The sequence below is a fragment of the Cervus canadensis genome, chromosome 8 (genome assembly GCF_019320065.1).
Source record: "Cervus canadensis isolate Bull #8, Minnesota chromosome 8, ASM1932006v1, whole genome shotgun sequence".
NCBI lineage: Eukaryota > Metazoa > Chordata > Mammalia > Artiodactyla > Cervidae > Cervus > Cervus canadensis.
The window spans coordinates 55,617,129-55,644,070 of record NC_057393.1 but is presented as its reverse complement, the minus strand read 5'-3'; the positions used below and the strand labels follow the sequence as shown (position 1 = coordinate 55,644,070).

The window sequence follows — 26,942 nt, the reverse complement described above, 5'->3', positions numbered from 1 at the left end:
TCTCAGCAGAGCCCAGTGGGACCATACTCCTGGCTTCCTGGAAGCTTCCTTTTATAAAGGCTGTTTTCACTTTTGTCATAATATGAAACTCACAGCATAATGTTCCCCTTAAATGAAACTTGGCTTCTCAGAAATCCACTTCCCTCTTATGCAAAGGTCTTTACTAATCAATTCTTTCTTCTTCTCCAGACAATGAGAAAATAACCAGCCAGACAAATCCCGGGGGAGCAGCCCCCATCCAGCCAATGGGGACACTACTTCTTTGTCTCCCAAGAATGTTAGTTTTTCCTCCCCTCTCCAAGTGGCCAAACAGCTGGGTTTCCATTGACAGGGCAGCAGCTCAAATCTCCAGTGGATCCCAGGGCTTTGAGGGAAAGATGCAGGCTGGATGACTGACCAGTTTGCAGAAAAAGACTGACATTCTGTGCAGGCAGTGGATGGTGCAAGATGTTCTCCCATTTGGACACACCAAATAATACATTTCCTTTGAGAGAACAGTAAGGTGTGGAAGGGGTAGAACTCCAGAAAAAGAGGTTCAAGTCAGTTCCTGGGACTTATATGTCTTTGGCAAGGTTTGGACTCCTCGCTGAGCTGAAAGGGGTGGGTGGGACTTTGAGACAGTAACACGAAGCCTGCAGAAAGAGAGCTACATTTCAGCAAAGCTGACCAGGGAGCCAGCAATAGGTTCCAGAATGGCCATAGGCACTCATGTTCTAAAAAAAAAGGAACATTCGGAGGCTGGAGGCTTATGTTTGGTAAGTCCCTGCCAGCAACCAGGTGCTTTACTTCATTTAAATCCTTATATTTAACTATCAGTCAGTTCTTAGAGGTAGGTACTCTCGTTATTTCCTTTTTCCAAATGGAGAAATGGAGGTTCAGAGGGATTACATGAGCTCTGACCACATAGCTGGTGAAAAGCAGATGTAGGCTTCCAGACGACACTTTGTGCACCTGATGGTCAACATTCTCATCAATGTATGCCATGTCTTCATGGCTGTGCCACAATTAGGAGCAAGATTTATGGACTGGCAGTGTAAGGAACTCGGGGGACACTCTCCCTACAAACCAACTATTTAGCAGGAGGAATTAAAGTATCAATTATTTAAGATCTCTGGAAATTGTCCTAAGGGCATACAGCAAATGGAGAAATGTTGATTCAAGAAAATCTCTTAAATCCTGGTGAGAACAGAGAGGGTATATATGGCATTTGAACCACGACCCATTGGCTTACTCCCTCTCAGTTCTCTCTCCTGGAAATTATTCCAGGTACCTGTAGTCCACTCTGGGCAAGGATGGCTAATAACACAGAGGATCCCTCTCCCTACAATTTTCACTTTAGAATTACAGTTTTCCCTCAAGCATTTGATAAATCCACTAACCTTTCATAATAAAATCACTCAACGACTTGGAAATAGAAACTTCTTCAACCCTGTAAAGACATCAACAAAAAACTGAGTTAACATCATATTCAGTGGTGAAAGACTGCTTTCTCTAAGACTCAGAAACAAGATAAAGATGTCTGCTCTTATTCTAGCCAATGTTGTACTGGTGGTGGTAGCTAGGAAAATGAGGCAAGAAAGAGAAACGGCTTCAAAAGACTCTTCAAGAAAGAGAAGAGGCAACCCACAGAATAGGAGAAAATATTTGACATTTCATACCTGGTAAAAGTCTAGTATCCATAATATATTAAAAGCTCTTTTCTTACAATTCAAAATAAAAAGACAAATAGTCCAATTTAAAAAAGGGCAAACCATTTGAATGGGGGTTTCTCAAAGAAGGTATAGAAATGGTCAATAATTACATGGAAAGTTGCCCCAACTCATTAGTCATTAAGTAAAAGCATATCAAAACCATAATTAATGAAAGACTATAATAAAAAAATCAGACAATAACAAATGTTGGTGAGAATATGGAGAAATCAGAACTCTCATACACTGTTGATGGTAGGGTAAAATGATGCAGCCCCTTTGCAAGACAGTTTTGCAAGTTTCTCAAGGTGTTAAACATTGATTTACCACTTAACCAAGCAATTCCACAGCTAGGTATATATCAGGGAAATGAAAATACATGCTCACCCTAAAACTTGTACATGAGGATGTTCATAGCAGCGTTATTCATAAAAGGCACAAACTGGAAATAACCCAAAAGTCCATCAAGAGATGAATGGATAAACACAAGTTGTATATCCATATAGGAGTGTTCAGCCATGGAAAGGAACAAAGTAAAATATGTGTTAAGACATGGATGAACCTTGAGAACATTATGCTAAGTGAATAAGGCAACTCACAAAAGACCACATATCGTATGATTCAATTTACATGGAATGTCCAGAATAGGAAAACCTAAAAACACAGAAAGTAGATTGTGGTTGCTTAGGGTAGGAGTGGAGTAGGGTGGGGAATAATTGTTAATGAGTAACAGACATTTTGTAGGGGTGATGAAAATGTATTATCTTAGGTTGTAGTAAACCCGATTATGAATATAACAAAGAACATTCAATTATACACTTTGGTGAATTGTATGATACTTGAACCATATCTCAATAAAGCTATTTTAAAAATTAAAAAATAATCCTTTAGTACTGATGGGAGAGAGACTAGGATACTAGGTCACCTCCCACTCCCACCGACCCTAGAGCATGGCTCCCCGTTACTGGGGGCCTGCTTTGGCTCTCTGTTGAAGCTGGAGCATGGTGTCTACACCCTCTCCAGGCTCAAGCCCTGGAATCTGGAGTTGAGACCTGCGTTGGCCGTGCCCTGGAGACAAGCCTTGCTGATGTTTTCTCACTGCGGGACCCATAGTAACAAGCACTCACACTGACTTGGGCCCTGTGTAATCTGAAAAAGCACTTTCCCCATTTTCTGGGAAGACTTTGCACCTATTCTGAGAGACGTGCTGTTGTTCCTACTTAATAGGGGATCCTGGAACCCAGGGAGGTGAAGGGGCTTGGCGGAAGTCAGTCAACGTGTTAAGGGCAGATTTAAGAACACCCCCTCCCTCACCCCGCCCCCCCTCAACCTCAGCCCAGTGCTCCACGCCCAATAGTTCTATTCTGCATCTACACTATGTCTGCTCTGCCTTCTGCTGAGAAAGTGGGGCAGGCTACCGCAAGTCAGCCCTTCTAGTCTTTGTTTCTCATTGAGATGGAAGTCAGGGCATCTTCGTAAGGACAGCAGTAGATCAGGATGTGGTTTAGTGTTTTGGATTGAGAATCAGATGGAGACGTGGTGCTTGCCTGCTTTTGAGGAAGGTGCTGCTTTCTTGCCCGGTCCGTTGACAGAGATGAGGGCTCTGGTCTATTGAATGACCTCATCCAAGCCTGTTTTGGAGGGTAGGGTGGGGTCAGCAAGAAGAGTGTTGAAGAACTTTACTTTGTTAACCTAGGTAAGTTCATAGTCACCTAAGCCTCTAATGCTTCATACGCAGCAGACTCCCTTTACTGATAGCAGCCACCAGGAAGCCTTAGTGTTGAGTTGCTCAGTCATGTCTGACTCTTTGCAACCCCATGGACTGTAGCCTGCTAGGCTCCTCTGTTCGTGGAATTCTCCAGGCAAGAGTACTGGAGTGGGTAGCCATTCCCTTCTCCGGGGGATCTTCCTGACCCAGAAATCAAATCCAGGTGTCCTGCATTGCACGAAGATTCTTTACAGGGAAGCCGACCAGGAAACCTAGAGGTTTCAGAATATCACCTGGAACTCCCAGTGCCCACCTCATGAACAATGCCATAGCAGATGCTTATTAAACATCTCTTAATAAACTGAGATGTTTACTAATGGGGTCTGAAATCTCTGAGATTGTGCTTCCCAGTTGCTTACTGAGACCGAGTCACCCATCTAGCTCAGTTGACTTGGGCTGAGTACGGGGTAGGAGTGTCATGTTCCCTAGAGGCCTGTGCAGTGAGGGTGTCTCTGCCCATCACCTCCACCCCCGCCCCCCATGACAGGTGGGGACCTTAACTCCTTCCCACTTGGGCTCCCTGGGTGCACAGCAGGCCAGCCTGAGAACCCTGGCCCATTACGAATCCAGCACAATCCCTGCCTACACATACCCATGATCCATATTACTCATTCTCCCCGGACAGTGACTCCTGAAGTTCCTCCTTGGTGGCGGCTAAAGAAACAACTCTGCAGCTTCCACCTTTGAGGGCTTATGAGAGTATCCTTTCTCACTTGGTTTTACAGAAGAACTGTCCCCCCCTACCCCTGTCTCCAGGAAGGAGTCTGCTTGTTTGGGACACCTGCTGCGTTTAGGCACCACACTGATACCAGCTTTTGGTTGGCTATTTCCATTCATTTGTGAAATAACTTGTAGGGAATATGGAAAAGTGTACAAGAATAAGCACGTGTTTCTTACCTAAACCTCAAAGCATGTGCTCTAAGGGCTATTCTGCAGAACCCTAGTGTTTGCTCACACACACGAATGGGAAGCATTATATAATATAATTGCTCATTAATTAAGATTACTTATGAAGAATAACACATCTGTTCTGCCTTGCAACCACCTGAAGGACCAGAGAACACTTTTTAGAAATATATATTGCAGTTTTCTTAACTGAATATTTGATTCAACTTTATTTGTTCATTCTGGGTTAACTGTTACTTCCATGGCCCTGTGGCACAGGGCTGGCCTGTTCCCTGCCCACTTTCCTATCTCCCCTCTTTCCCCTGCTCGTCCTTCCTTCTCTTCCATTTTGAACAAGCATACATTTCTCACCTCTTCTGCCACCAGTCACCAAGCAGGCCAGAGCCACGTCTCCAAGCTGTGTGAGTCTCCAAGGCACCGCCCCGTGGCCCCTGCACACAGCATGCGCCTTGTCATGTATGTTGGCATTCACGGCCGAAGATTGTCGGCTCACAGTCTCTTTTAATTTACATCATCTGCTTGGAATCTTGAGAACCCATGTGGTGGGGATACAGGGAGCCCTCAGCGATGCTTCTGGAATGAGCATCACTGTCCCAGCCCCGCTCTCCCTGCAGTGAGCACAGAGCCCCATTGTCTCCCTGAGTGGCTCTGTGACTCCTGCTGCCTGGCGCCAGCCCTGGAGCACGCAAAGAATGCAGCCTACTCCTCAGCGCTGCTCCCACCCTGGAGGTTCGCCACCTTGCCTTCCTTTCCCGCTTCCCGTCCCCGAACACTCTCAGTTGGAGTTCAGGACCATGGCGGTCGTCAACACCTGCCTTTGAGATGCATAAGCTGCCAGAGCACTGCTGGGCCTGCAGAGCTATGTTACATCAGAGAGGAGATGGGCTGTGACAGTGTAGAGTGTAGGATCCGGGCTCAGGAGCCGAAGAAGCCCCAGGACTTCTGGGCTGATGCCTTGTGTGAGGTGGGAGTGACGATCTCCTTTAGGGAAGCACAAGGACTTCTCCGATCTGGGTCCAGGAGGGAGGACCCTGTGAGGGCTCGAGGCAGCATGAGCTTCATCTGTGCCACCCTCATGGTCTTCACAGGACCTGTCCTGCTGCCCAATGGCCCCAGAGGCCCAACCACCATGGGGATGTCTGGTAACCCCTAAAGAGCTGACCTGTGAAGACTCTGAGCTCCCCCGAGGGGCCCTGGACACCAGGGAATTCCTGGCAGGACCATATATCTATACAGACTCCTTGCTGAGCATCCCCCAGCCTGGAAAGAGCAGCTCAGAAGAGGCCGGGGCTCGCAAGGGAAGAGAGGAAGAGTGGGGCCTCAGGGGGCGGGATGATGGGGGTGGTGTCAGAGGTGGTCTCCTCCGGCTCGCTGTCCCCATCATCTGGGCCTTCTGCCAGGGCCGGTATGATTTTCACCACGCTGTCCTCAAAGTGCACCTGCTTCTTCTTGGCCAGTGAGTCAGCCGGCTCCAGAGTCAGCTCCGTCAGGGTGTCCGGGCGTCGGAGGGTGTTGGGCTTCCTCGTCCCCTTCAGGATGCTCTTCACGTGGATGAAGAGGGAGCCAGGTCCCTCCTTGAGGGCTCCGTGGAAGGTGTAGGTCTGCTCGGTGTCCCCAGAGCCGGTGGTGCTGACCACACTGCTAGAAGGGTCTGTGTACTGCTCTGGGAGGGCCAGCACCTCTGCTGCAGCTTTGCTCTTTTTCCGCTTGCTCAGCAGGAAGTAGGCCAGACCGGTGATGATGAGCATAGAGCCTGGGAGAGATCTGGGAGGTTAGGATGCTGGACACATCCTCGAGAAGAGCCAGATGCCCACCGTCCCTGTGCAGGCGGCCTGTGCAGCCACACCTAGGCCCCCAGTGCTCCAGCCGGCACACCTAACTTGTCCTCACACACCCACATCAGACACTGTGGCAGGCTGATGCCTGGCCAGCAGGGGATGTCAGCAGGGCCAGTCTATGCTGGGGTCTTCACCACGACCATTAGCCAGGAGACCCTGTGCCTGAGACCCTCTTCGTGTAGGAAGCTGGTCCTTGTGTTGTTTCTGCCTGTTCTCCCTTCACTGTGCTCAGCCTCCCTCTCAGGGATGGCTTGCTGTGTCTGGACCTGCAATGCCTTCAGCAAACCTGGACTCTAGGTTGGATACCAGGATCCGACTGCTGATTGGAGCTTCCTTCTGTTCCCAGGAGTGGGGACAACCTCCTTTACTACCACCTGCCTCCAGTAAACACAGAGGAAGTTGCAAAGCCCTTTGGGAGCAGCCGGCACTGTATTCACTCCCCTCCTGGCCCCTCATGCAGCCTCCAGGCCAGAGGCCCTTCTGTCTCCTGCTGGGAGCCCCTCCTGGTCCAGAGGAAAGGGTGAAGGTGGCTCTCCTGCCTGCCAGGGCCGGAGCCTCCCGTGTATCTCACTCTTTCTAAAGGTAGGAGGTTGTGGCTCACTCTGACCTTGGCCGTGCTGAGTCTGACTCTACTGAATGCTGCCTGGAGTGGCCCTGAGAGGTGAGGATAGATCTGAGAGGCTAGGGTGGAAACTACAGGGAAGAAGAGGAGGCTCTGCCTTTGAACCTCATTTCCAAAGGCGGTCGGCTTCCTGGCATTGTAGATGGGTATTGAGGAAGGGTGCAGTTTTCACAGCTAGGGAGGAGAGAGAAGTGTCCCAGCAGAAAAAGGCTTCATTGAAACGCAGGAGGTAGAAGCATCCGTTTCTGGCTTCTGAGATCAGAAAACTGGGCTGGCTAGCAGGGTGAGTAGAGGGGGATAAATAGAGGGATTTTGAAGGCCTTTGGGGGTCCCATTTAGTGTGCCTTTCAAACAGGTGAGGAGTTTGAACCTGAATGGGTAGGGGCTAAGGAGACACAAAGGTTTGGATGGAGAAGTGATCATCTCGCTCCCTCTGAAAGCTCAGATCACACACAAGAATTGGAGAAAAGGTCAGTTTGCTTTTGTGGGTATAACCTCTGGACATTTACAGGAAAAATGCGTTTCCTGGGATGTTCCTGCCTCTTGATAAATTCTTCATCCCTACAGTCTATGCCAGGAAGGGGCCAGTGGGGCCCTAGAACCAGCATCACTTGAGGCCCATGAGAGGGGGATTCAGACCCTCCTGCTCAGAGCCCACCCTCGGCCGGAGCCTGTCTGCCTCCACTGCCTCCTGGAGCTCCTACCTGGGATGGTCACGTGCCAGACCAGGACAGGGTGGAGGAAGCAGGCCACCGACAGCAGCATGTAGGCCAGGAACCTCTGGAAGCAGCCCAGCCAGTGGGCCTTCTCTCTTGCTCTGTAGGCCAGGGACCCTGGCTGACACCTGCGGGGAGGAAGTCCAGGATTGGCAGGAAGTAGGGAGGCGCCCAGAAAAGTCCCAGCAATGTAAAAAGCCCTCAGAGTCTGGGACTGGGTTCCATTATGGCCGGGGTTCTCTGCAGTGGCCTCTGGTTGAACTCCTCCCAGGAGGCGAACTCCTCACTGTGGGTTTCACAGTTAGGGGGCCTTGCCCGAGCCTCTCCAGAGGGTCTCCAACAGTTTTTTTGAAAGGCCGTGCAGCCACGGCTGTCTGGTCTAGGCGGAGGAAGGTAAATGCTCTCAGGATGCTGCAAAGGCGGTGGGAAGAAGAGTAGGAGACCCAGGGGCACCTTGTGAGTTCACAGGGCAGTGGAGAAGGTGTGCAGCACGGGGAACACTTGGATGGGACAGCTGTGAGGGTTGTGCATTGTACAGAGGGCCTGGACACTTGGGCGACAGGGCTGGAATCCAGCTGTACCCCGCTCAAAGGGGCCTTGCCTAGACATGAGATGGCATCGGCCTAGAGGGGCTTCTATGTTAACTGGCACGCAAGGGCTAACACATGGGCCTGGTAGAGGTCTGATGCTGAGCAGGTTTCCTTAAGGATGCTTCCTCCAAGTTGCAAAGGAAGTTAGTGTTTGCATTTAGTTCCCCCTCCTTCACCCTCTGAATTGGCCTAAAGCCGGACTTTGCACACAGCCCAGGCTCACTTTGCAGGAAAGGTATGGCTGGGTTATGTGGGACCAGAGCCTTCTGCCATGGTCTATTGGTGCCCCCTGGTGGTCATTATTTTGTGACAAACCCAGGGTGGGAATGGAGGAAGTCGAGGGTAAAATGCCCCTTTAGGGTGAGGGCAGCACCCTCCCCTGCCCTGAGAAGCTGCAGGGGTCCCTCAGCAGTGGTGTTCAGCAGGAATGGGGGAAGACTTCTGCCTCAGGGCTGGTGACCCTGGGAGGCAGCCAGTGGCCTTGCAAGATACAGGACAGCTGGATTTGAAGTCTGACTCTTCATGCTGACTGCCTAGAGACCCAACTGTGTAGGTTCTGAGAATGTGGCCCAGGACGAGTCCTTGGCCACACTGATGACAGCTTCTGTGAGCTGAACACGAGTGGGCAGAGGTACAGGCCTCTGTGGCCATGTGGCCTCCCGAGACCCTGCAAGGTCTGCAGTCCTGCCCCACAAATGGGCCTGGAGGCCAAGGCCCTGACTCATCCGTGCATCCTGGCAGGAGGCAGAGTCAGTTCTCAAACCCAGCTCTGCATGGTCCAAGCTGGCCTTCTGCGGGGTTCTGCCCCTTGGTGGCCGACTCAGATGGCAGGTACGGTGACCGGGTGTTTCTGGAGGATGAGGATGACTTTGCAAGTGGACTCGGTGGATTCAGGCCCTGGTGGGTGTGTCAGTCCACTTCCAAGTCTGGGCTGGGGCTCACTGCAGGGTCGGGAGGGAACCCATCCACTGCTGCTTTGGGAGCAGAACACTTCGCAGTCGTGTGCTCATGGGTGGAGGCATCTGGGGTGTCTGGGACGGGGGGTGTTGGGGGAGCTCCAGAGGCTACTTACTGGAAGCAGATGGACAGCAGCTGAGCCACAAAGTAGGCCCCTTCGCTCACAGAGACGGCAGCTCCTGTGAACCTGTGTGGAGATAGGTGAGGGAGGCCAGACACACTCTTCACATTCCTTGGGAGTTTGCTCACGGCACCTTGGCCTCCTGGGCTTCTGCGTATAGCTGAACAACTGACCGGGAGTTTCTTGACCAAATCCTGCCATCCAGCCAACAGCCACTAGGAGCTTCCTGGATGCCAGGCCCTGTGCTGGGCTGGGCTACCAGAGGTAGGTGAGGGACCTACAGGCCAGCAGTGAAGACCACCTTGACCCCCAACACTGCTGCTTGGACACTGGCAGGCATATCCATCCACCCAGGGTCACCAGGACTGTGGACGAACTAGGCAGCCATGTGGAGTGAGGGAAGGCCTGCCCTGCTTCCAGATTCCAGGAAGACAGTGCACAGTGGCCGGGCACAGGCTCAGTAAGACATGAAGGGCCTTTGGAGCCAGGAAAAGTCACTTCTGTCTGGCGGGGGCTCCAGGCTCTGGAGGCACGCAGGGCAAAATATCAGGCTCTGGGAATGCTGGAGTGACTGGGAAGGTTCTCTTGCACTCTACAGGATGGAGTAATGGCTTAGAGGGGAGGTGACATGGGTGAGTTTGAGAAAGAGTCAGAAGTTCTTGGGGTATAAACTGAGGGATAAGAAATAAGACAGAGGCCAGAGGATGACAAAGGAGTGTAGGCTGGAGGCTGTGGGATCCACTGAAGATTGTCAGAAGGACCTAGTTTTAAGTGGCTAAAGTGGTAGAGTGGAGATGGACTGGAAGGAGAGAATGGGATTGGGAGCTGATGGGTGTGATCCATGTATTAATAGCAAACCAAGGAGGTTGCTCTGAGGAGCAGCCCTGGGGAGGCACAGTGATGCGGGCGGGTGTGGATGGGAGCAGGTGGGGGTGGAGGATGCAGCCTGGTGATGCTGCAGGCAGATTGGTGGTCCCTCAAGGTGGCCTGCTGAGAAGCTGGGTTGTCAGAACCCGCAGGGAAGGGAAACCAGGCTCTCATCACCCCTGCACAGGTTTTTTTTTTTTTTTCCCACTAGGGGCCATTTGCAGAGGCAACTGGCAGAAGAGAAAGACAGAGGTTGAGAAACAAAAGGGACCCAGGTGGATGAATCTGGGCCCTGCTGGTCTTGGGCTTGGTGATGTGGGCTGAGCTGCTTACTCCTCTGAATTCTTTTAATTTGCAAAACAGACTATGTAGTGTGCACTTCTCCTATAACTCTGTCAAAGGTAAAGGACATAATGTAAACAAAACATTTAACTGTGCTTGGCATACAGAGGCGCTCAAACAGAGAATCCTTTGAACTGATTCCCATCTCTCTAAAAAAGAGTTTGCTTAATGTTTGATGAATAAAGAAATGATTGATGATATGGATAGATAGGTGTATGGATGGGTAGGTGGAGGAGTGGGTGGGTGTATAGATGGATGGGTAGGTGGAAGGGTGGGTGGATGGATGGATGGATGGATGGATGGATGGATGGATGGATGGATGGATGGAATGCTGATTGGTTGGTTTGTGGGATGATCTGTCTAAAGTCCTTTCCAAACAAGAGGATATTCTAGAAGCCCCTGTTACTCCTTTCACCTTTGGGACAGAACAGAGCTTGTGTAGGATGTGGGGAGGTGCTGTGGGTGAATCTCAGCAGAAGGATTGGGGTAAGCTGGAGTAGAACATACTGGCAGGGAGGGGCCCATGCACACATACTCACAGCAGATAGAAAGCCAGGCTTTTGAACTGTCCCCGGAGGAAGGTCTCAGTGCCCACGCCGATCAGCACTAAGGGAGGAAGAAGAGGAGGGAAGGATGGGCCCGGGTGCTCCAGCCATGGCAGTGCTTTGTGGAGGCTCCTTGGCCATGGAGTGAGCCATCCCCTGGGCACTGGGAGCCAGGGGAACTCTTCTCCATGTGGCACCGGGCGCTGTGGCCGGGAAGGAGGGCAAGGAAACTTCTGGATTGGTCTCTGGGAACTGGAGGGGATTTATGCAGAAGCCCAGAGGCCTTTTAATCCAGCCTCCCCAGAGAAGATGCCTGTCCTCTTCCACCTTGGTCATGCTGCCCTGAGTGTCCCCCGAAACAGCCCACAGACAGGCCCCGAGCCCCAGGCTCCACAGCTGTCCTCCACGTGGAGTGGCTTGAAGGGCCCTCACCATCCTATAGGCCCATGGGTGCTGTGTGTCTGGGCCTCAGTGCTTGGCCGTGGGACCTGCCCCCACCCCCTTCCCTTGCCCAGATCACTATTCTTGCTATTTCCATGGCCTCATTTTCACTTGCTGGCTTGGCGGTTGCATTGAACACTCTTGGCTCATCGTTTTGGACCCAATGCTGATGAAGTCCGTGGGGTTTTGCTCAGACACAAGATGCGGCTCAGCCTCGTCTTGCCTCCTATTTTTTCTTGGCAGCTGGTGTTTGGGCTCGAATACTTGAACTCCCATTTGTCCAGGGTGAATCCATCTCAGATCCAGCTCTGCGGACTTGCTGGGTCCTGGCTGTCTCCTCACTCTCATGGCTTCACTCAACCAGCCGTGGCTCCAACCCATTTGCCCGAGGAAGAAACGCCACAGACAGCATGCAGATTGTCTGGAAATGTTCTTCCCACCATAGGGACCCACGAATCAGATCTCTTTCTGGCCCTATCTGATTACAGTCCATGCACCCTACATTACAGTCCTTGCATCCTATGTTACAGCCCATGCACCCTACATTTCTCTCGGTAGGCTCTGATGACCCACACTGGTATTTGCCAAATGGTGACTTCACCTCGTCTGCTCCCCAGAGAGTTAGGGCTGGGCTGTTTTCAGCTGCCGGTGCATGGGCGTTTGTCTCTGCTGCACTGGGGGCTGCTTCCCTGGGCAGTGATGCCTCCCCTTTTCACTGGTGGATTCCCTTGTAAGCTCCCATACTTGGGTGACCTGAGCTCTTGATCCACTGCAGAAATTCTGACTTTTGACATGCAGGGTTCAGTCCCTCACTTAGCCGCCAGCACTTCCACCCCTTACTTTGTGGTGGGATGCAGAAGTACTTTAGGGAGAAGGGAACAGAGCTCTTCCATCTAGGAAGGGGATAGCAATGTATCCTTAGGGATTGGGTTCTAGTGCGCCCTGTGCTTGAGGGCTAGAGTGGAGGAGGACCCCATGCCTCTGTCCTCGTCAAGTTCTAGCTGCCTTCTGGCTTGTCCCAGGTTAAGAGTCAGGGATGCCCTGCAGCTTCATGCCCCTCCGCAGTGTTAACATAACCTGTAGAGCACTCAGTGGATTACACACAATGGTTGTACATGTCCTGGTTCCTGCCAGCAGCCCCACGACTCAGGGAGTTCTGTATGCCCCCTTTTACAGGGATGGAGATGAGGCTCAGCGACCTTGTGTAGTTCTCCCAAGGACACATCTAGAAAGTAAAGGGTCTACAAAACAAAACTGAGAGTTCTACCTCCAGGCAATGGACCATTTCCTGGTTCCCACTGTGGACCTGTGTGTATGTGTGTGTGTGTGTTATGCAGGCAAATATTCGTGTATTTAGTTTTCACTATGTTTTCTGTCCTGTTTTCAGCATTTAGCATTTATTAACTTATTTAAGGGGCTTCCCAAGTGCCTCTAGGTCAGGAAGATCCCCTGGAGAAGGCAATGACAACCCACTCCAGTGTTCTTGCCTGGAGAATCCCATGGACAGAGGAGCCTGGAGGGCTACAGTCCATTGGGTCACAAAGAGTTGGACATGACTGAAGCGACTTAGCATACCACACAGCTTATTTAGTCCTCACAACAGTTTTATATGAAAGTACTATGTTACCCTTATTTTATGCAAGAGGTGATGGAGGCATAGAGAGTGTAAGTAAAACCAACCAATCAGCCAACCAATCGTGGATGTCTAAGTCAGATCCTGCATTTCAGTTTCACATTTGCCAGCTAATAGTTCTGCTGATCTCTCTGAGGACTCAGTGAGTTAATTAATGCCAAGCACATCACAGGGGCTCAATGAAATCACCAATTTCTGGCACAAGAATACAGCCCAGCCCAGGTAAGGATCTTCCCACCCAGGGCCTGGGGGAAGGGACGGTCTGTCCAAGGCGATGCTTCTGGTTGTTCACCTCTGGGGTGAGGCAGGGCCTTCATTCACCTCCATAGTCTTCGTACATTTGCACTGGCTCCTGGTGGATGACCAGCAGATGGCAGGAGAGGTTCTTGGGAACTCAGTCCCTTTCCCTAACTTGTATCCCTTTGGCACATGGAGAGCAATTTTGATGTCTTTAAACGGAGCATCAATAGTCAAAGGGGCATTTCAGGAACACTCTAGAGGCAGTGCGGAGAAGGCAATGGCACCCCACTCCAGTACTCTTGCCTGGAAAACCCCATGGACGGAGGAGCCTGGTAGGCTGCAGTCCATGGGGTCACTAAGAGTCAGACACAACTGAGTAACTTCCCTTTCACTTTTCACTTTCATGCATTGGAGAAGGAAATGGCAATCCACTCTAGCATTTTTCCCTGGAGAATCCCAGGGATGGGGGAGCCTGGTGGGCTTCCATCTATGGAGTTGCACAGAGTCGGACACGAGCGAAGTGACTTAGCAGCAGCAGCAGCTAGAGGCAGTGTTTGTTTGCAGCTTAAAAAATGAGAATAACAAAAAAAAAAAAAAAAAAAGAGAGCGAGAGAATAACAGGGACTTCCCTGACAAAAAAAGAAGACAGCGAGAGAATAACAGGGACTTCCCTGACGGCTTAGCGGTTAAGATTCTGCACTTCCAATGCAGGGGGCGCGGGTTTGAGAATTGGTTGGAGAACTAAGGTCTGCCATGCTGTATGGTGAGGCCAAAACAGAAAAAGAAAATTTTAAAAAATGAGAATAACAATAGGAAAAAGAGTTGGGTTGGAATCCTGGTTCTGAGTGGGTAATTGTGGATAAGTAATTAACCCATGGGGCTTCCCAGGTGGCGCTAGTGATAAAGAACCTGCCTGTCAATGCAGGAGACATAAGAGATGAAGGTTTGATCCCTGGGTTGGAAAGATCCCCTGGAGGAGCACATTGCAATCCATTCCAGTATTCTTGCCTGGAGAATCCCATGGACAGTGGAGCCTGGTGGGCTAGATCCATAGGGTCACAAAGAGTCAGATGTGACTGAAGAGATTTAGTACACATGCCCACACTTAGCCCATCTGGTCTGGGTTTGCCATGTGTGGAATGTGTAGAATTAGTTATATCTCCCAGAGTTGTTGCTTGGGTTGGGGAAAATAATGGGTTTTGTGCTGAGAGACGTCAGGTGGTCCAGACACATGAGCGTCTTCCTCCCTCTGACTCTGGCCTCTTCAGCTCTCCCAGCCTCCAGGTAGCCCATTTTGGAGCAAGGGAAATGAGGTCACCCTTCCAAGAGCTCTCAACCAACAATAAGCATGCTAGTTCTGCAAGCCCAATGACAGAGGAATGGCCTTTGGTTGGAGGAGTAGAGCAGGGGGCTGGAGTTGGGAGCATGACCCCTCAGGCCAAGAGATCCATAGGGGATTCTCATGGGAGGCTTATAAGGCCCTTTGACACTGGGGCCAAGGGTTCCCCTGATTGATCCTCTTAGTTTTGGGGCTCATGTTCTCAAAGACAGACCATTGACACTGAGGCAACGCTGATCAACGTGAAGCTTTTCCTTTCCTCTGTGCCAATCTGTCTGCTTATGGCCTTGACCCTGCTCCTGCCTGGCTGCTGGCTGCTGCCTGCCCAGGCTTCATGGTGTCTCCCAGCAGCTACTCCTAGACTGTGCTTCCATCTCATCTTCTGTGGTTTTGCAGGCTCTGGCTCTGAGTAAATGGGCCAACCTACATCAGCCACTCACCCCAACAAATGACGCTGTGGCTCTCGCCATGAGCTAGGGATGGGGACAGAAGAACTGACGATTTGAGAATGAAGATGGGGGACAAATGCCATCATGTCTCCTGCATCAAGACTTCATTATAACAACATCCCTATAAGAAAAAATTGCTCCAGAACAGCCTTGATTCTGAGTTGCATCGTCCTTTGTGCTGCAGGTGGTAGTGGTGCTGGGCGGAGTGGTATGTGGGCTTTTACATTCCCACTGAGGGGCCTTAGACTCCTTCCATCCCTCCCAGTCACCCATCCTGTAGGATCTTCTTGCCCTGGTCCCAGCCCAACAGAACCACTTTACAAGCCCACCCCGACACAGCCCATCCCACCCCTCCATCTCACTTCCCCTCGCAGTCTCTTGGGAGGCATCTTTCCTGGAGTCTTGTTATAATCAGCATCTGTGGACAAGCCTGGCCTCTTCATCTCATCCCCTGGCCTCTGGTTTCTTTCCCTCTTGTCTGAGCTGTGTCCAACCACAGTACAGTATTTTCTTCTCCCAGAGGCCAGGGCTTTCTTCTGAGTTGCTGTCCTGAGCTGTTTGTTCTAATCAGCCTTAGCAGGGATCAGAGATTCTAGACCTGTGGTGCAGGCCTGGGCCAGGCACACAGCAGAGCATCTTCCAGGCATCTCAAAGTTCTGGTCCCAGAGTGTGGTTGGACAGAAGTGTGGGTGCGTGTGCTGGGCTACGGCAAAGAGAATGGGAGGCTTGATCAGAAAAGCAGAATCCGGTTCCTCACACAAATGGTAACTCCCTTGTCTGCTTCCTATTCCAGAAAATGAGGATCATAAAACATGCATAACAGGCTATGAGCCTCAGTCTTAGTAAATTATAGAGTGTTGTGCAAATGTAGTTGATGGTTAATAGCATTATTAGGAGAGGCAGGGCATTCCCATCTGTAGCCATGGGGAAAGGGGAGGGTTTATTCTCATCCTTTCCTTCCATTAATACATGTTTTTATTGTGGCTCATGAGCTCTTCTCTGTATACTAACGTTGCTCATTGATTTTTGTGTCTAGCAGATCCCTTCTGCAGTCTCAATTGACATAAATGGTCCAAAGCCCCATCTACCTTTACATCTCAGTGTAAGCCTCTCTGTGCATCCTGCTAAGAGTCCATGTGCTCCTGAGGATGGGGCCTTGTCTGGGTTAGGGTTAAGGCTAAGAGGCTATCTCCACAAATTCTGATCTCCGCTTCCTTTGCTTCAGGGCCAGCGTCATGGCGGGTTGAAGCTTATCTGTTTTGACTCAGCCACTGGGTTGAGTTTTGACACCTGTCTTGCATTCAATGCAAGCTTCCCTGGTGGCTTAGACAGTAAAGGATCTGCCTGCAATGCAGGAGACCTGTGTTTAATTCCCTGGGCTGGGAAGATCCTCTGGAGAAGGGAAAGGCAACCCACTCCAGTATTCTTGCCTGGAGAATCCCCGTGGACAGAGGAGCCTGGTGAGCTACAGTCCACGGGGTCACAAAGGTTTGGACATGCCTGAGTGACTGACACTTTCACTTGTATTTGCATTCAGTGTGGTGTCCTGGTGAGAACACAGGACACTTCTCAGAGGTCACTAGGGGCCATGCTCACTGACTTTCCATGCCAGGCAGTGGTCTTGGCCTTGGATGCCCGGGGAGCTGGGGGAGAAGGTCATACTCACTGCTGCTGAAGGTACCTCTTAACACCCCACGTTGTATTTATTGATTTTCTTCATCCACAGCTATGGCATATCTCCTGCTGGTCTTAATGTCTGTAGGGACATCTCTGGTAGGGAAACACTGATCTGATGACAATGGCTGGGGATGGTTCAGAAGGGGTCACAGCTGACTATAGACCTGAAAGCTAAATCTGCACCATTTCTAAGAACCCAGAGATGCAGGAACTAGCTGCTAAGAATCCAATGAGATAATAAGGTAGTAGTTGCAAGCTTCTTGACTCAGAAGGAGTTGTGGCAGATTCTAAGTATGGCGGGGAAGTTTGCTCGGGTGTTGAGAGCCATTCAACGGACACCTAGGAACCAGGGTTCAGAGACATATGAGAAGAGGCCAAGATTTTATAGAAGAAAATTTTAGATATTCAGTTAGAAGAGATTAGAGTATAGGGTGGTCCTTAGAGCCCTCCATCAGCACTCACATGCCAGTTTAGGGAGAATGACCTGAAGGCAAGAGGGTCCTCTTTCTCTACCAGAGTCTCTGTCTTAGACTATAGTGGACCATCCAAGAGGTCTACTTTGTCTGGCCTTGTAGATTGGCCAAAGTGCCTTGGCAGGTTGCAGTGATGCCTCCCCAGTCTTCATCCCCTCGGTATCCACACCCTTTGTTATATGCCAATGCTGTCCCTTGCACTAAAGAGAAGTCTGTTTCCTCACCCCTTGAATCTGGGCTCAGCAGTGTGACTTGCTTTGGACAACAGGATTGTCAGGTAACAGACAAGCACAGATGTGAAACAGACTTGGGCACTGGACCTACCCTCTCGTGTCCCTGCCATTATCATAGGCATGTGTCTATGCCAGCCTGCTGGAGCACGAGGGGCCTTATCAACCCAGCCGAGGCGAGTCTAGATGAACCAACAGCTGTCTGATGCTCAGATAGGTGAGTGCACTCAGTCTACATGAGCAGCGACTCCTAGCCTACTCACCCAGATGTGTGAACAATAAAAGCTTATTTCTGGGGGCTTCTCTTGCTGTCTAGTGGTTAAGACCATGCTTCCACTGCGGGTGATGTGGGTTTGATCTCTGGTCCAAGAACTAAGATTCTGCATGCCTTGCAGACACACACACAAAAAGCTTATGGCTGTATGTCTAAGGTTTTGAAGTAACAGCGTTATTTTAGCAATAAATAGCTGACACATCTACTACTAAAAACAGCCTTATTGCGGTATAATTAACATGCAATGAACTGCATGTATTTAAAATGTGCAATTGCTAAGTATTAATATATGCATATACCAGGGAAACTATTATTCTGCTCAAGGTAATGAACATATTTATCACCCCCAAAGTTTCCTTGTGTCCTTGTAATCCTACCCTCCCACCTTTGTATCCACTCCCTGGCGTACATTCTTGCTAAGTCGCTTCAGTTGTGTCTGACTCTTTGAGACCCTGTGGAACGTAGCCTACTTCTGTCTCCTCTGTCCACGGAATTCTCCAGGCAAGAATACTGGAGTGGATTGCCGTGCCCTCCTTCAGGGGATCTTCCAAACCCAGGGATCAAACTTGTGTCTCTTATGTCTCTTGCAATGGGAAGTGGGTTCTTAATCACTAGTGCCATCTGGGCACCCTTGTTCCCACTCCCAGGGATCCACTAATCTCTTTTCTGTCACTCGATATTAGTTTGCATTTTATGGAAGTTTATACAAATGGGATCATACAAGATGTACTCCTTTTTTGCTATCTACTTTTATTCATCATAATTATTCTGAGATTTATTCATATTGTAGTATCAGTTGTTCATGCCTTTATATTGCTAAGTAGTGTGGATATACACTTTGGTTTATAACTTATCTGTTGATTGGTACTTGGGTTGTTTCTAGTTTGGGCTATTACAAATAAAGATATTATGAGTCTTTTTGTACAATCTTCGTATGAACATAGACTTTCTTTTCTCTTGGATAAACACCTGGAAGCAAAATACCTGGATCATGCAGTAGGTGTATGTTTAATTTTTAAAGAAACTGCCAAGCCATTTCCACAATGAGTATACCATCTTAAATTTCCATCAGTAGTGTATGAGAGTTCCACATCCTTGCCAACACTTCAGCATTTGGTATAGTAAGTCTTTTTAATTCTAGCCTTTCCAATAGGTATGTGATAGTATCTCATTGTGGTTTTGATTTGCAGTTTCCTAATGACTACTGATGTGGAATATTTTTTCGTGTGCTTATTTATCATCGTGTCTCTGTTGATTTATTTTTCATTCTTTTAACATTATATTTTCAAGAGTGAAGTTTTTAAGTTTGAAGTTATGCAATTTATTAATTTGTTCTTCTATGAATTGAACTTTTGATATTGTACCTAAAAACATCTCTGCCTAACACATTACTAAGGTTTTATTGTATTGTCTGGAAATTTTATAGTCTTGGGTTTTACATTTAAGTCTAACCATTTTGAATCATTTTCTTTGTGGGTATCCTTAAAAAAAATTTTTTTTTTTTTTAGCTACACCATGTGGCATGTGCCCACTCAGGGATTGAACACGTGCCCCCTGCACTGGAAGTACAGAGTCTTAACCACTGGGCCACCAGTGGTCTTGTGATTTCTTTGTCTAGTTTTGATAACACAATAATTCTAGTTCATAGAATGGCTTGAGAACCATCTCCTCCTTTTCAAGTTTCTAGAAGGGCTATGTAGCATAGTATTAATTCTTCCTTCAGGGTTATAAGATTCAAGGTTAAGAAATCACCTGGGACAGTATACTGCCTTTTGCTGATGACATCCTTTACATGGAAGGACCCTACAGACGTTCACTGATACTGCTGATGATATTGACCTTGATGCAGAATAACATCCTTCTAGTAGAAACCCACAAGAGAAATTTCTTCTAGGTCTTGGTTTCAAGTCAAAGTATTTGGTTCAAGTATTTGATTCTTATGCTTTCTTGTATTCAAAGAGAATATATCTGCTCACTCACTCTTCCATATGGCAGCTTTCCTGGCATTAGAAAACAATGACTATGCCTCCAATTATTCTCCATTCTTGCTGCACATACCATGTTTTTATTTTTATCAGATCTTTACCAAGGCCTATGGCAAGCTAGGAAGGCTCAGGGGACAGCCCAGCATTAGCCATTTGTTTCTGACTACCTTCCTTCTTGATAACAATTCTCTTCAGTTGGTTGCACAGACTAAAGAATAATCTTAAAAGAATTGTTAGCCCATGAAAAATAAAATGAGGCTACCATCTTTCCTCTGATTTCATCACTACATGTGGTGTAGGAATAATCAGCGTCCTGTGGGGTGATCTTAATGGCCCAAGCTCAAAATGTGAAGAAAAATATGACTCAGGGTAAGAGCTTTCACAGAATAGCCCCTTTTTCCTTTCTAGCCTCAGGATCATATGTTAGCTTGTTCCTTTCCTCGAATCTTTCTTTTCCATCCTGCAAGGAGATCCCACAGCTCACACTGTGCAAACTATATGTCCTACACATTCTTCTAAAATTAGACAGTGCTGAGTGAGAATTTGTGTGGATCACAATAAACTGTGGAAAATTCTGAAAGAGATGGGCATACCAGACCACCTGACCTGCCTCTTGAGAAACCTCTATGCAGGTCAGGAAGCAACAGTTAGAACCGGACATGGAACAACAGACTGGTTCCAAATAGGAGAAGGAGTACGTCAAGGCTGTATATAGTCACCCTGCTTATTTAACTTATATGCAGAGTACATCATGAGAAACACTGGGCTGGAGGAAGCACAAGCTGGAATAAAGATTGCCGGGAGAAATATCAATAACCTCAGATAGGCAGATGACACCACCCTTATGGCAGAAAGTGAAGAAGAACTAAAGAGCCTCTTGATGAAAGTGAAAGAAGAGAGTGAAAAAGTTGGCTTAAAGCTCAACAGTCAGAAACTAAGACCATGGCATCCGGTCCCATCACTTCATGGCAAATAGATGAGGAAACAGTGGAAACAGTGGCTGACTTTATTTTTTGGGGCTCCAAAATCACTGCAGATGGTGATTGAAGCAGTGAAATTAAAAGACGCTTACTCCTTGGAAGGAAAGTTATGACCAACCTAGCCAGCATATTAAAAAGCAGAGACATTACTTTGCCAACAAAGGTCTGTCTAGTCAAGGCTATGGTTTTTCCAGTGGTCATGTATGGATGTGAGAGTTGGACTATAAAGAAAGCTGAGCACCGAAGAATTGATGCTTTTGAACTATGATGTTGGAGAAGACTCTTAAGAGTCCCTTGGACTGCAAGGAGATCCAACCAGTCCATCCTAAAGGAGATCAGTCCTGAGTGTTCGTTGGAAGGACTGATGTTGAAGCTGAAACTCCAATACTTTGGCCACCTGATGCAAAGAGCTGACTCATTGGAAAAGACCCTGATGCTGGGAAAGATTGAGGGCAGGAGGAGAAGGGGACAACAGAGGATGAGATGGTTGGATGGCATCACTGACTCGATGGACATGGGTTTGGGTGGACTCCGGGAGTTGGTGATGGACAGGGAGGCCTGGCATGCTGCGGTTCATGGGGTTGCAAAGAGTCGGACACGACTGAGCGACTGAACTGAACTGAGTGAGAATCTGTGTGCCATGAAGTTTGCTGCTTTAGTCATTGTTTCATTGGATGCTCGTGACCCCAGAAGGCAGATGAACTTATTATCCTTATTTCATAGATGAGAAAACTGACATTTAAAATGATTAGGTGACATGCGTAAGGCCATATGTCTAGTAAGTGGTAGAGAGGGACACAGATTCACCCTCCCAAGTACTATGCTTCAGAGCTAGGCACTGGGATATGTGTTTACTAGCTTGTCTCCCTGGTCAGATCATACAGGTCTCCAGGTTAGAGGTCATACCATTCTAATCTATGTGTCCACATTGTGCAAAGTGGGAACTCAGCCAATATTTTCCAGATAAAAGAGTCTTAGGTGGACTTCTAAACTTTTTGTTCTAACTCTATGAAGGAAGAAAGTGACGTGAAAGTGTCTGTTGCTCAGTCATGTCTGATTCTTTGTGACCCCATGGACTATAGCCCACCAGGCTCGTCTGTCCATGGAATTCTTCAGGCAAGAATACTGCAGTGGGTAACCATTCTCTTCTCTAGGGAATCTTCCCAACTCAGGGATTGAGCCTGGGTCTCCTGCTTTGCAGGAGGATTCTTTACTGTCTGACCCACCAGGGAAGCCCCTAATAAGGAGGTCTCAGGCATGAAGAAGTAAAGAGAGAAATACTTGAGCCAAATGTATTATCTCCCAATGGTAGGAGGGTGGAACAAAGATGGGAATATTTCATTTGCTCACTGGAATAATCAGAGTGGAAAACAGTCTACATCCACTTAGAAGATCTGAAAACAATAAGGTCTTGCTTGGGTAATAAATCCACCTGCAGATTGTTGGAGTACATGAAGCTTCCCTAGGTGGCAGGAGAAGGTCACAGGGACATACATTTAAGAAGAGTGGATATTAGTACGAAGGGCCCAAGATGATTGTCTCAGAAGCATCAGTTGTTTTTCTTCCAAAGGCTTTAAATAGGACTAAAGTCAGACTATGCATTTGCTGTACTCTTTAAAAAATAATGAGAACATCTAGGTTTAAATGCTTCCTTTATCCTGGTCTATATTAATAAGCCAAGTCTCCATTCGAATGGGCTGTGCAAGGCATGGGGCTGTCAGGAATGCAGCTCTGTCGTTTATGTAGAGAAGAGGTTAATGGGTCAAGAACCTGGAACAAAACAAAATTCCTAAGTCACCCCAAGTTGATCCCACATTGATTTGTGATAAGCAAGATTTGCTTAAAATGGCTTTATCTCAAGCCCAGCTCATTTTCTTGTTGGCTGTGTGGTATCTTCTTGGGAGATGTGTGCCGACAGCCCCCAGACGCACTTCTCTAGGCTAGAGGTCATACCATCCTAATCCACGTGCCTACATTGCACAAAGTGGGAACTCAGTCAATGTTTGCCAGTTAAATGAATCCTAGATGGACTTCCAGACTTTTTGTTCCACTGCATCACTGCCCTGTGACTGGGCAAACTGGGGCTCCAACCCCAGACCTGCTGTTTGCTTGTGTGTTCAGTACTAAGTCATGCCCGACTGTTTGCAACCCCATGGACTGTAGCCCACCAGGCTCCTCTGTCCATAGGATTTTCCTGGCAAGAATACCGGAATGGGTTGTCGTCCCCTCCTCAAGGGGTCTTCTTGAACCAGGAATCAGACCCATGTTTCCTGAATTACAGGCGGATTCTTTACCACTGCGCTATCTGGGACCTGCTGTTCACTGGCTGTTTAACCAAACTACCTGAACATTCTAATCCTTCACTTCCTCATTTGTAAAATGAGATTTAGCTCAGCGCTTGGTCCTCATGGACATTGGTAAGTCTGCGGCAGTGACTTTAATTAATAATTGACTTTCGAGTTTGTTGTCAGTCACGTATCTCTGGACACATACATGGAAGGTCCTACTGTGATAATTCCCTCTGGAAATGTGTGCAGATTTGTCTGTCCCCAGATGAGGTCCAGGAGTGAGTTTGGCTGGAGATAGTCATGGTGGTGCTGGTCAAAGCATGCTTGGTAATCATTCAAAGACAGAGCATGAGTAGTTGGATTAAATATCGGTGACTTTACAGATATACAGAACGAATGAGTGGTTACCAGTGGGGAGACAGAAGGATGAAGGGCAATATAGGAGTAGGGCAAAAGAAACACAAAGGGTTATTGTGGAATTATATGAAATCATGTGTGTGAAACTTTTGAAAGTTGTTAAGTACTGTAGAATTTAATGAATCTTTCATTCAATAAAATTGATCATGTAATTCTGCAGATAAAAAGAATGCCAGTCTTTAGATTTAGGAAGTGTTTGGTCAACCTTCCTTTGTTTCAGTGTAACTCTATCCACTCTCGCCATGACCCCACCTGCCTGAGGCTGTGCCTGGTCAGGATGGACCGATGGTGGGGGCACTAGACTGATAGGGTGGTCTCAACCAGTCACAGGTGTGTCTGTGTGTCTGGTGACACATCTCAGCAAAAGAGGGACTCCCAATGCCTTCCATGGCCAGGGAAGGGGTACAAATGAATGATGCTAGCCAAGTGTATGGTAAATGGGGAGAAGTGGGTCTGTGATGATCTGGCAACTTTATGACTGATCCAAAGGCAAGAATAGTCTCATTTTCTAACTTTAAAAACACTTCTGTTTGGGGGGAAGTCTGCGAAGCCTGTGTACCCTTGTTTGGCAGTGGCAATACTCTGTGTCCACTTGTGGTGTGGGGCTGGTTGTGGGGGTGGGACAGCAGTGGCCTGTGGGATCCCTGGACATCCTAGTGGGGCTTCATTTAGAGGGGCCGAATGGGGAAAAAGAGTTGAGCTTAGCCAAGAAGCATCTGCACAGGGAATGCTTTGGCCACAGCTTCTGGGCTTGCCATACTGGTGTGTGACCCCAGGGCCTGGTGCCTTCTGAGCTGCTGACAGCCTCAGATCCTTCTGCAGAGGGAAAGGGAAACCCGGGAAGGGCTGCTGGATCAGGAGCTGCCTGGTCCCTGCAGGTGACACTCTGGGTGACCTGGGTCACACGCTTTTCCTAGTTTCTAGGAAACCCACACTCCTCCGCACAGGGGGACCAGGGCTACTTTACGTTTCCCAGGGTTTCTGCAAAGTGACAGCCTCTGTCTCAAGTCTGATTTCCCCTCCAGCAGCAATGCCCCTATTCACAAGGCCTGGACTTCTCAACAGAGGATTTCAGGGAAAAAAAAAAAGGCTTAAGGGAATAAGGAATTTGTAAATCTTACACATTGGAAATAGGCCAGCAGTTCAGGGATGCTGAAAGAAACTTGAGATTTTCCTAAGATGACTAACACCCCTCTTTCTAGCTTCCCACCTACTCCTAGCACTCTAGAAAGCCCCAAAACACCATTTCTGGAAAGCCTGGTCATTAGAAAGCAATATAGTGGCCTGTATTTAACCTGGACCCTATATCAAAACCAAGCGGGAGGCCCATTCTCTGCATTAACAGTAACCTTCTGCAAGAGATAAGGGTTGTGGTTCAGAGGCACAGTTTGTATGTGTGTAGTGTGTATGTGTGTGTGTGTGGTTGGGGGCTATATGTGTGTAGCTGCAGACCCTTCCACTGGCTGAGATAAATCAGACTTTTAAACTGTCTGCAGCTAATCCATTAGAAGTTTATATACCTCTTAAAACAGCTTCCCAACAGGAGCGAGGCCTCCCCTCCAGGCAGAGTATGACAGGGAGAAGTGTCACTGTGATTTCTGACAAATGAAAGGGGTGCATTTTACATATTTGGAAACCAAGACTTAGAGGATGGCAGGGTGAAGTCCAGATCAGCAGTGGTAGAGGGTTGAACCCCAGACACAGAAACCCTTAGGGCTAACCTCTCTCCCCCAGGCTGGATGGTAAGGTGGCTTGGCGCTCTTTCCTCCAGGTGCAGGCCACATGGTGGTTCTAACAGAGGTTGGAGCTGAGGCCTCCATTTGTGCATTTACCCAGAACCCTCAGCAGAGCAATTCCGGACCCTCTAGTGCCCCTGCAGCATTGGGCTTCTTACCCTGGGAAGAGGGAGCTCTTTGGCCAGAGTCCTGGCCTTTTAAAAAGTCGAGGGATCAGGGTTCCAGGTCGGCTGTCCCCCTGACTTGTAGCATGACCTTGGGTAAGGTCACTACCCCTATTTGAATTTCAACGCTCTGCTTTGTAACAGGATGGGTGGGATTAGACCACTGACGACAGCCCTCCGTGTGCTAACTCAGGGTTAAGAAAAGTCTGTTTGCTAGCATATTACCTTGGGAATGACACAGATCCCCTTGGAGCTCTGAAGTATGTCCTGGGGCTTCTCTCAAGGGGCTTGCATCCTCATTTCCACTTAGCTACCCTCAGTTCATGCATCCTTGATCTTCCAAAACACCTGGCCAGCAGGTCCAGTTATCTTTATCCTAAAGACCAGAAAGCACGACCCCAGAGCACCCAGGTGGCTTTGCCCAGGTCATGCATCGCTGGGTGACAGGGCTGGGGACTAGCACTGTTTGAGATCAGCTGGGGGCCATCTCCCATTTGCCAAGATGAATGCGTAAGATTGTGAGTAGCAGTGGGAAGGCAAGGACTTGATCAGCAGAGGGTGTCTCTTCCTGGTCCTTAAAGCTCAGTGGGGCCCAGAGCTAAGGGTTCAGAGTGCTGCCTGCTCACTTTCCCAACAGAGGTCCTGACCACGCGGGGGGCGCAGGGCTCAGGGCCAGGTTCAGCAGGGGAGGTGAGCAGGCAGAACTCAGGGTCACAGCTGCTCAGGTTCTTCTGTAACCACCCATCTTCCCAGCAAGTCAAGCAGCCCCCAGATCAGGCTGGGTGAGAAAGAGCAGTCCAGCATGGGGAACTCTGTCTTCCCCAAACCCATAGTGCTTTAAGGGAAGCCTGGGATCCCCGAGTGCAGCTTCCCTCCATGAAGTGGGTTGTGGTTTGAATAAAACAAGGTGCACTCCATTGACCATTTCCATGTCCATACAGGGAGGAATCCGTTTCTTACATTTGCCTGGCCCTTTACAGTTTCACCTTTAGGTCTCCCCCATCCACCTCGCAACAGTCCCCAAGAAGGCAGGGGTAGCCCCCTCAACTCATTTCACAGTTGACGATGCTAAGGGTCCCCAAAGTCACATGGAATGTGGGTGGCCAAGCAGAGATTCTGTACCATGCCCCTGCATCCCAGCCCCAGGCTCACCCCACTGCTCCTGCCACTGCCCTGAAGAGCCATGTTTCTGGGGTTTGGGGGAAGAAAGTGAAGAAGATGTGGCCAGGTGTTTCTGCCCATCCCCCACTGGCTGGTGCCCACCCCCTGGGCAGCCCTGTCTGCTGAGCCCAGCACACAGGGGACCAGAGCTGGGAGGCAGGGTCTTACCTGCAGCGGTGGTGATGCCCAGGAGCCGACAGGTGTATTCCAGCCCCGTCCAGAACACCTGCTGCTTCATGGTGCCGGGGGCGAGGCAGGGTCCCAGCAGGGCAGGCAGCAGAAGCTCTGGCCCAAGAGGTTCCAGGCTGTCTGTGTGCAGCGGGAGGCTGCGGCTGCCAGCTCTGGGCTTGTGCACGCTGGGGCCCTGCCTTCCCAAACCAGTCCAGGCCACCTCAGCCTGGCCAAGGTGTGAATAGGGCTCACCTTCCCAGCTTGCCAGGTGCTCGGCTTAATCATTACCCTGGAAGAATGCCTTCACTGCTCAGCACAGCCAGG

The 26,942-nt window shown here is 49.0% G+C and overlaps 1 protein-coding gene across 1 annotated transcript; it reads right to left on the bottom strand.

The window, feature by feature from the left end:
• Nucleotides 1-4,547: 4,547 nt before the first annotated feature.
• TMEM72 (transmembrane protein 72) lies at nucleotides 4,548-26,942 on the bottom strand. Its single transcript, XM_043476297.1, has 5 exons — nucleotides 26,616-26,942; nucleotides 10,955-11,021; nucleotides 9,201-9,272; nucleotides 7,527-7,666; nucleotides 4,548-6,115 (listed from the first exon to the last, which is right to left on the bottom strand). The coding sequence occupies exons 1-5, from the start codon at nucleotides 26,683-26,685 to the stop codon at nucleotides 5,637-5,639; spliced, it is 828 nt and encodes a 275-aa protein (XP_043332232.1). The 5' UTR covers nucleotides 26,686-26,942; the 3' UTR covers nucleotides 4,548-5,636.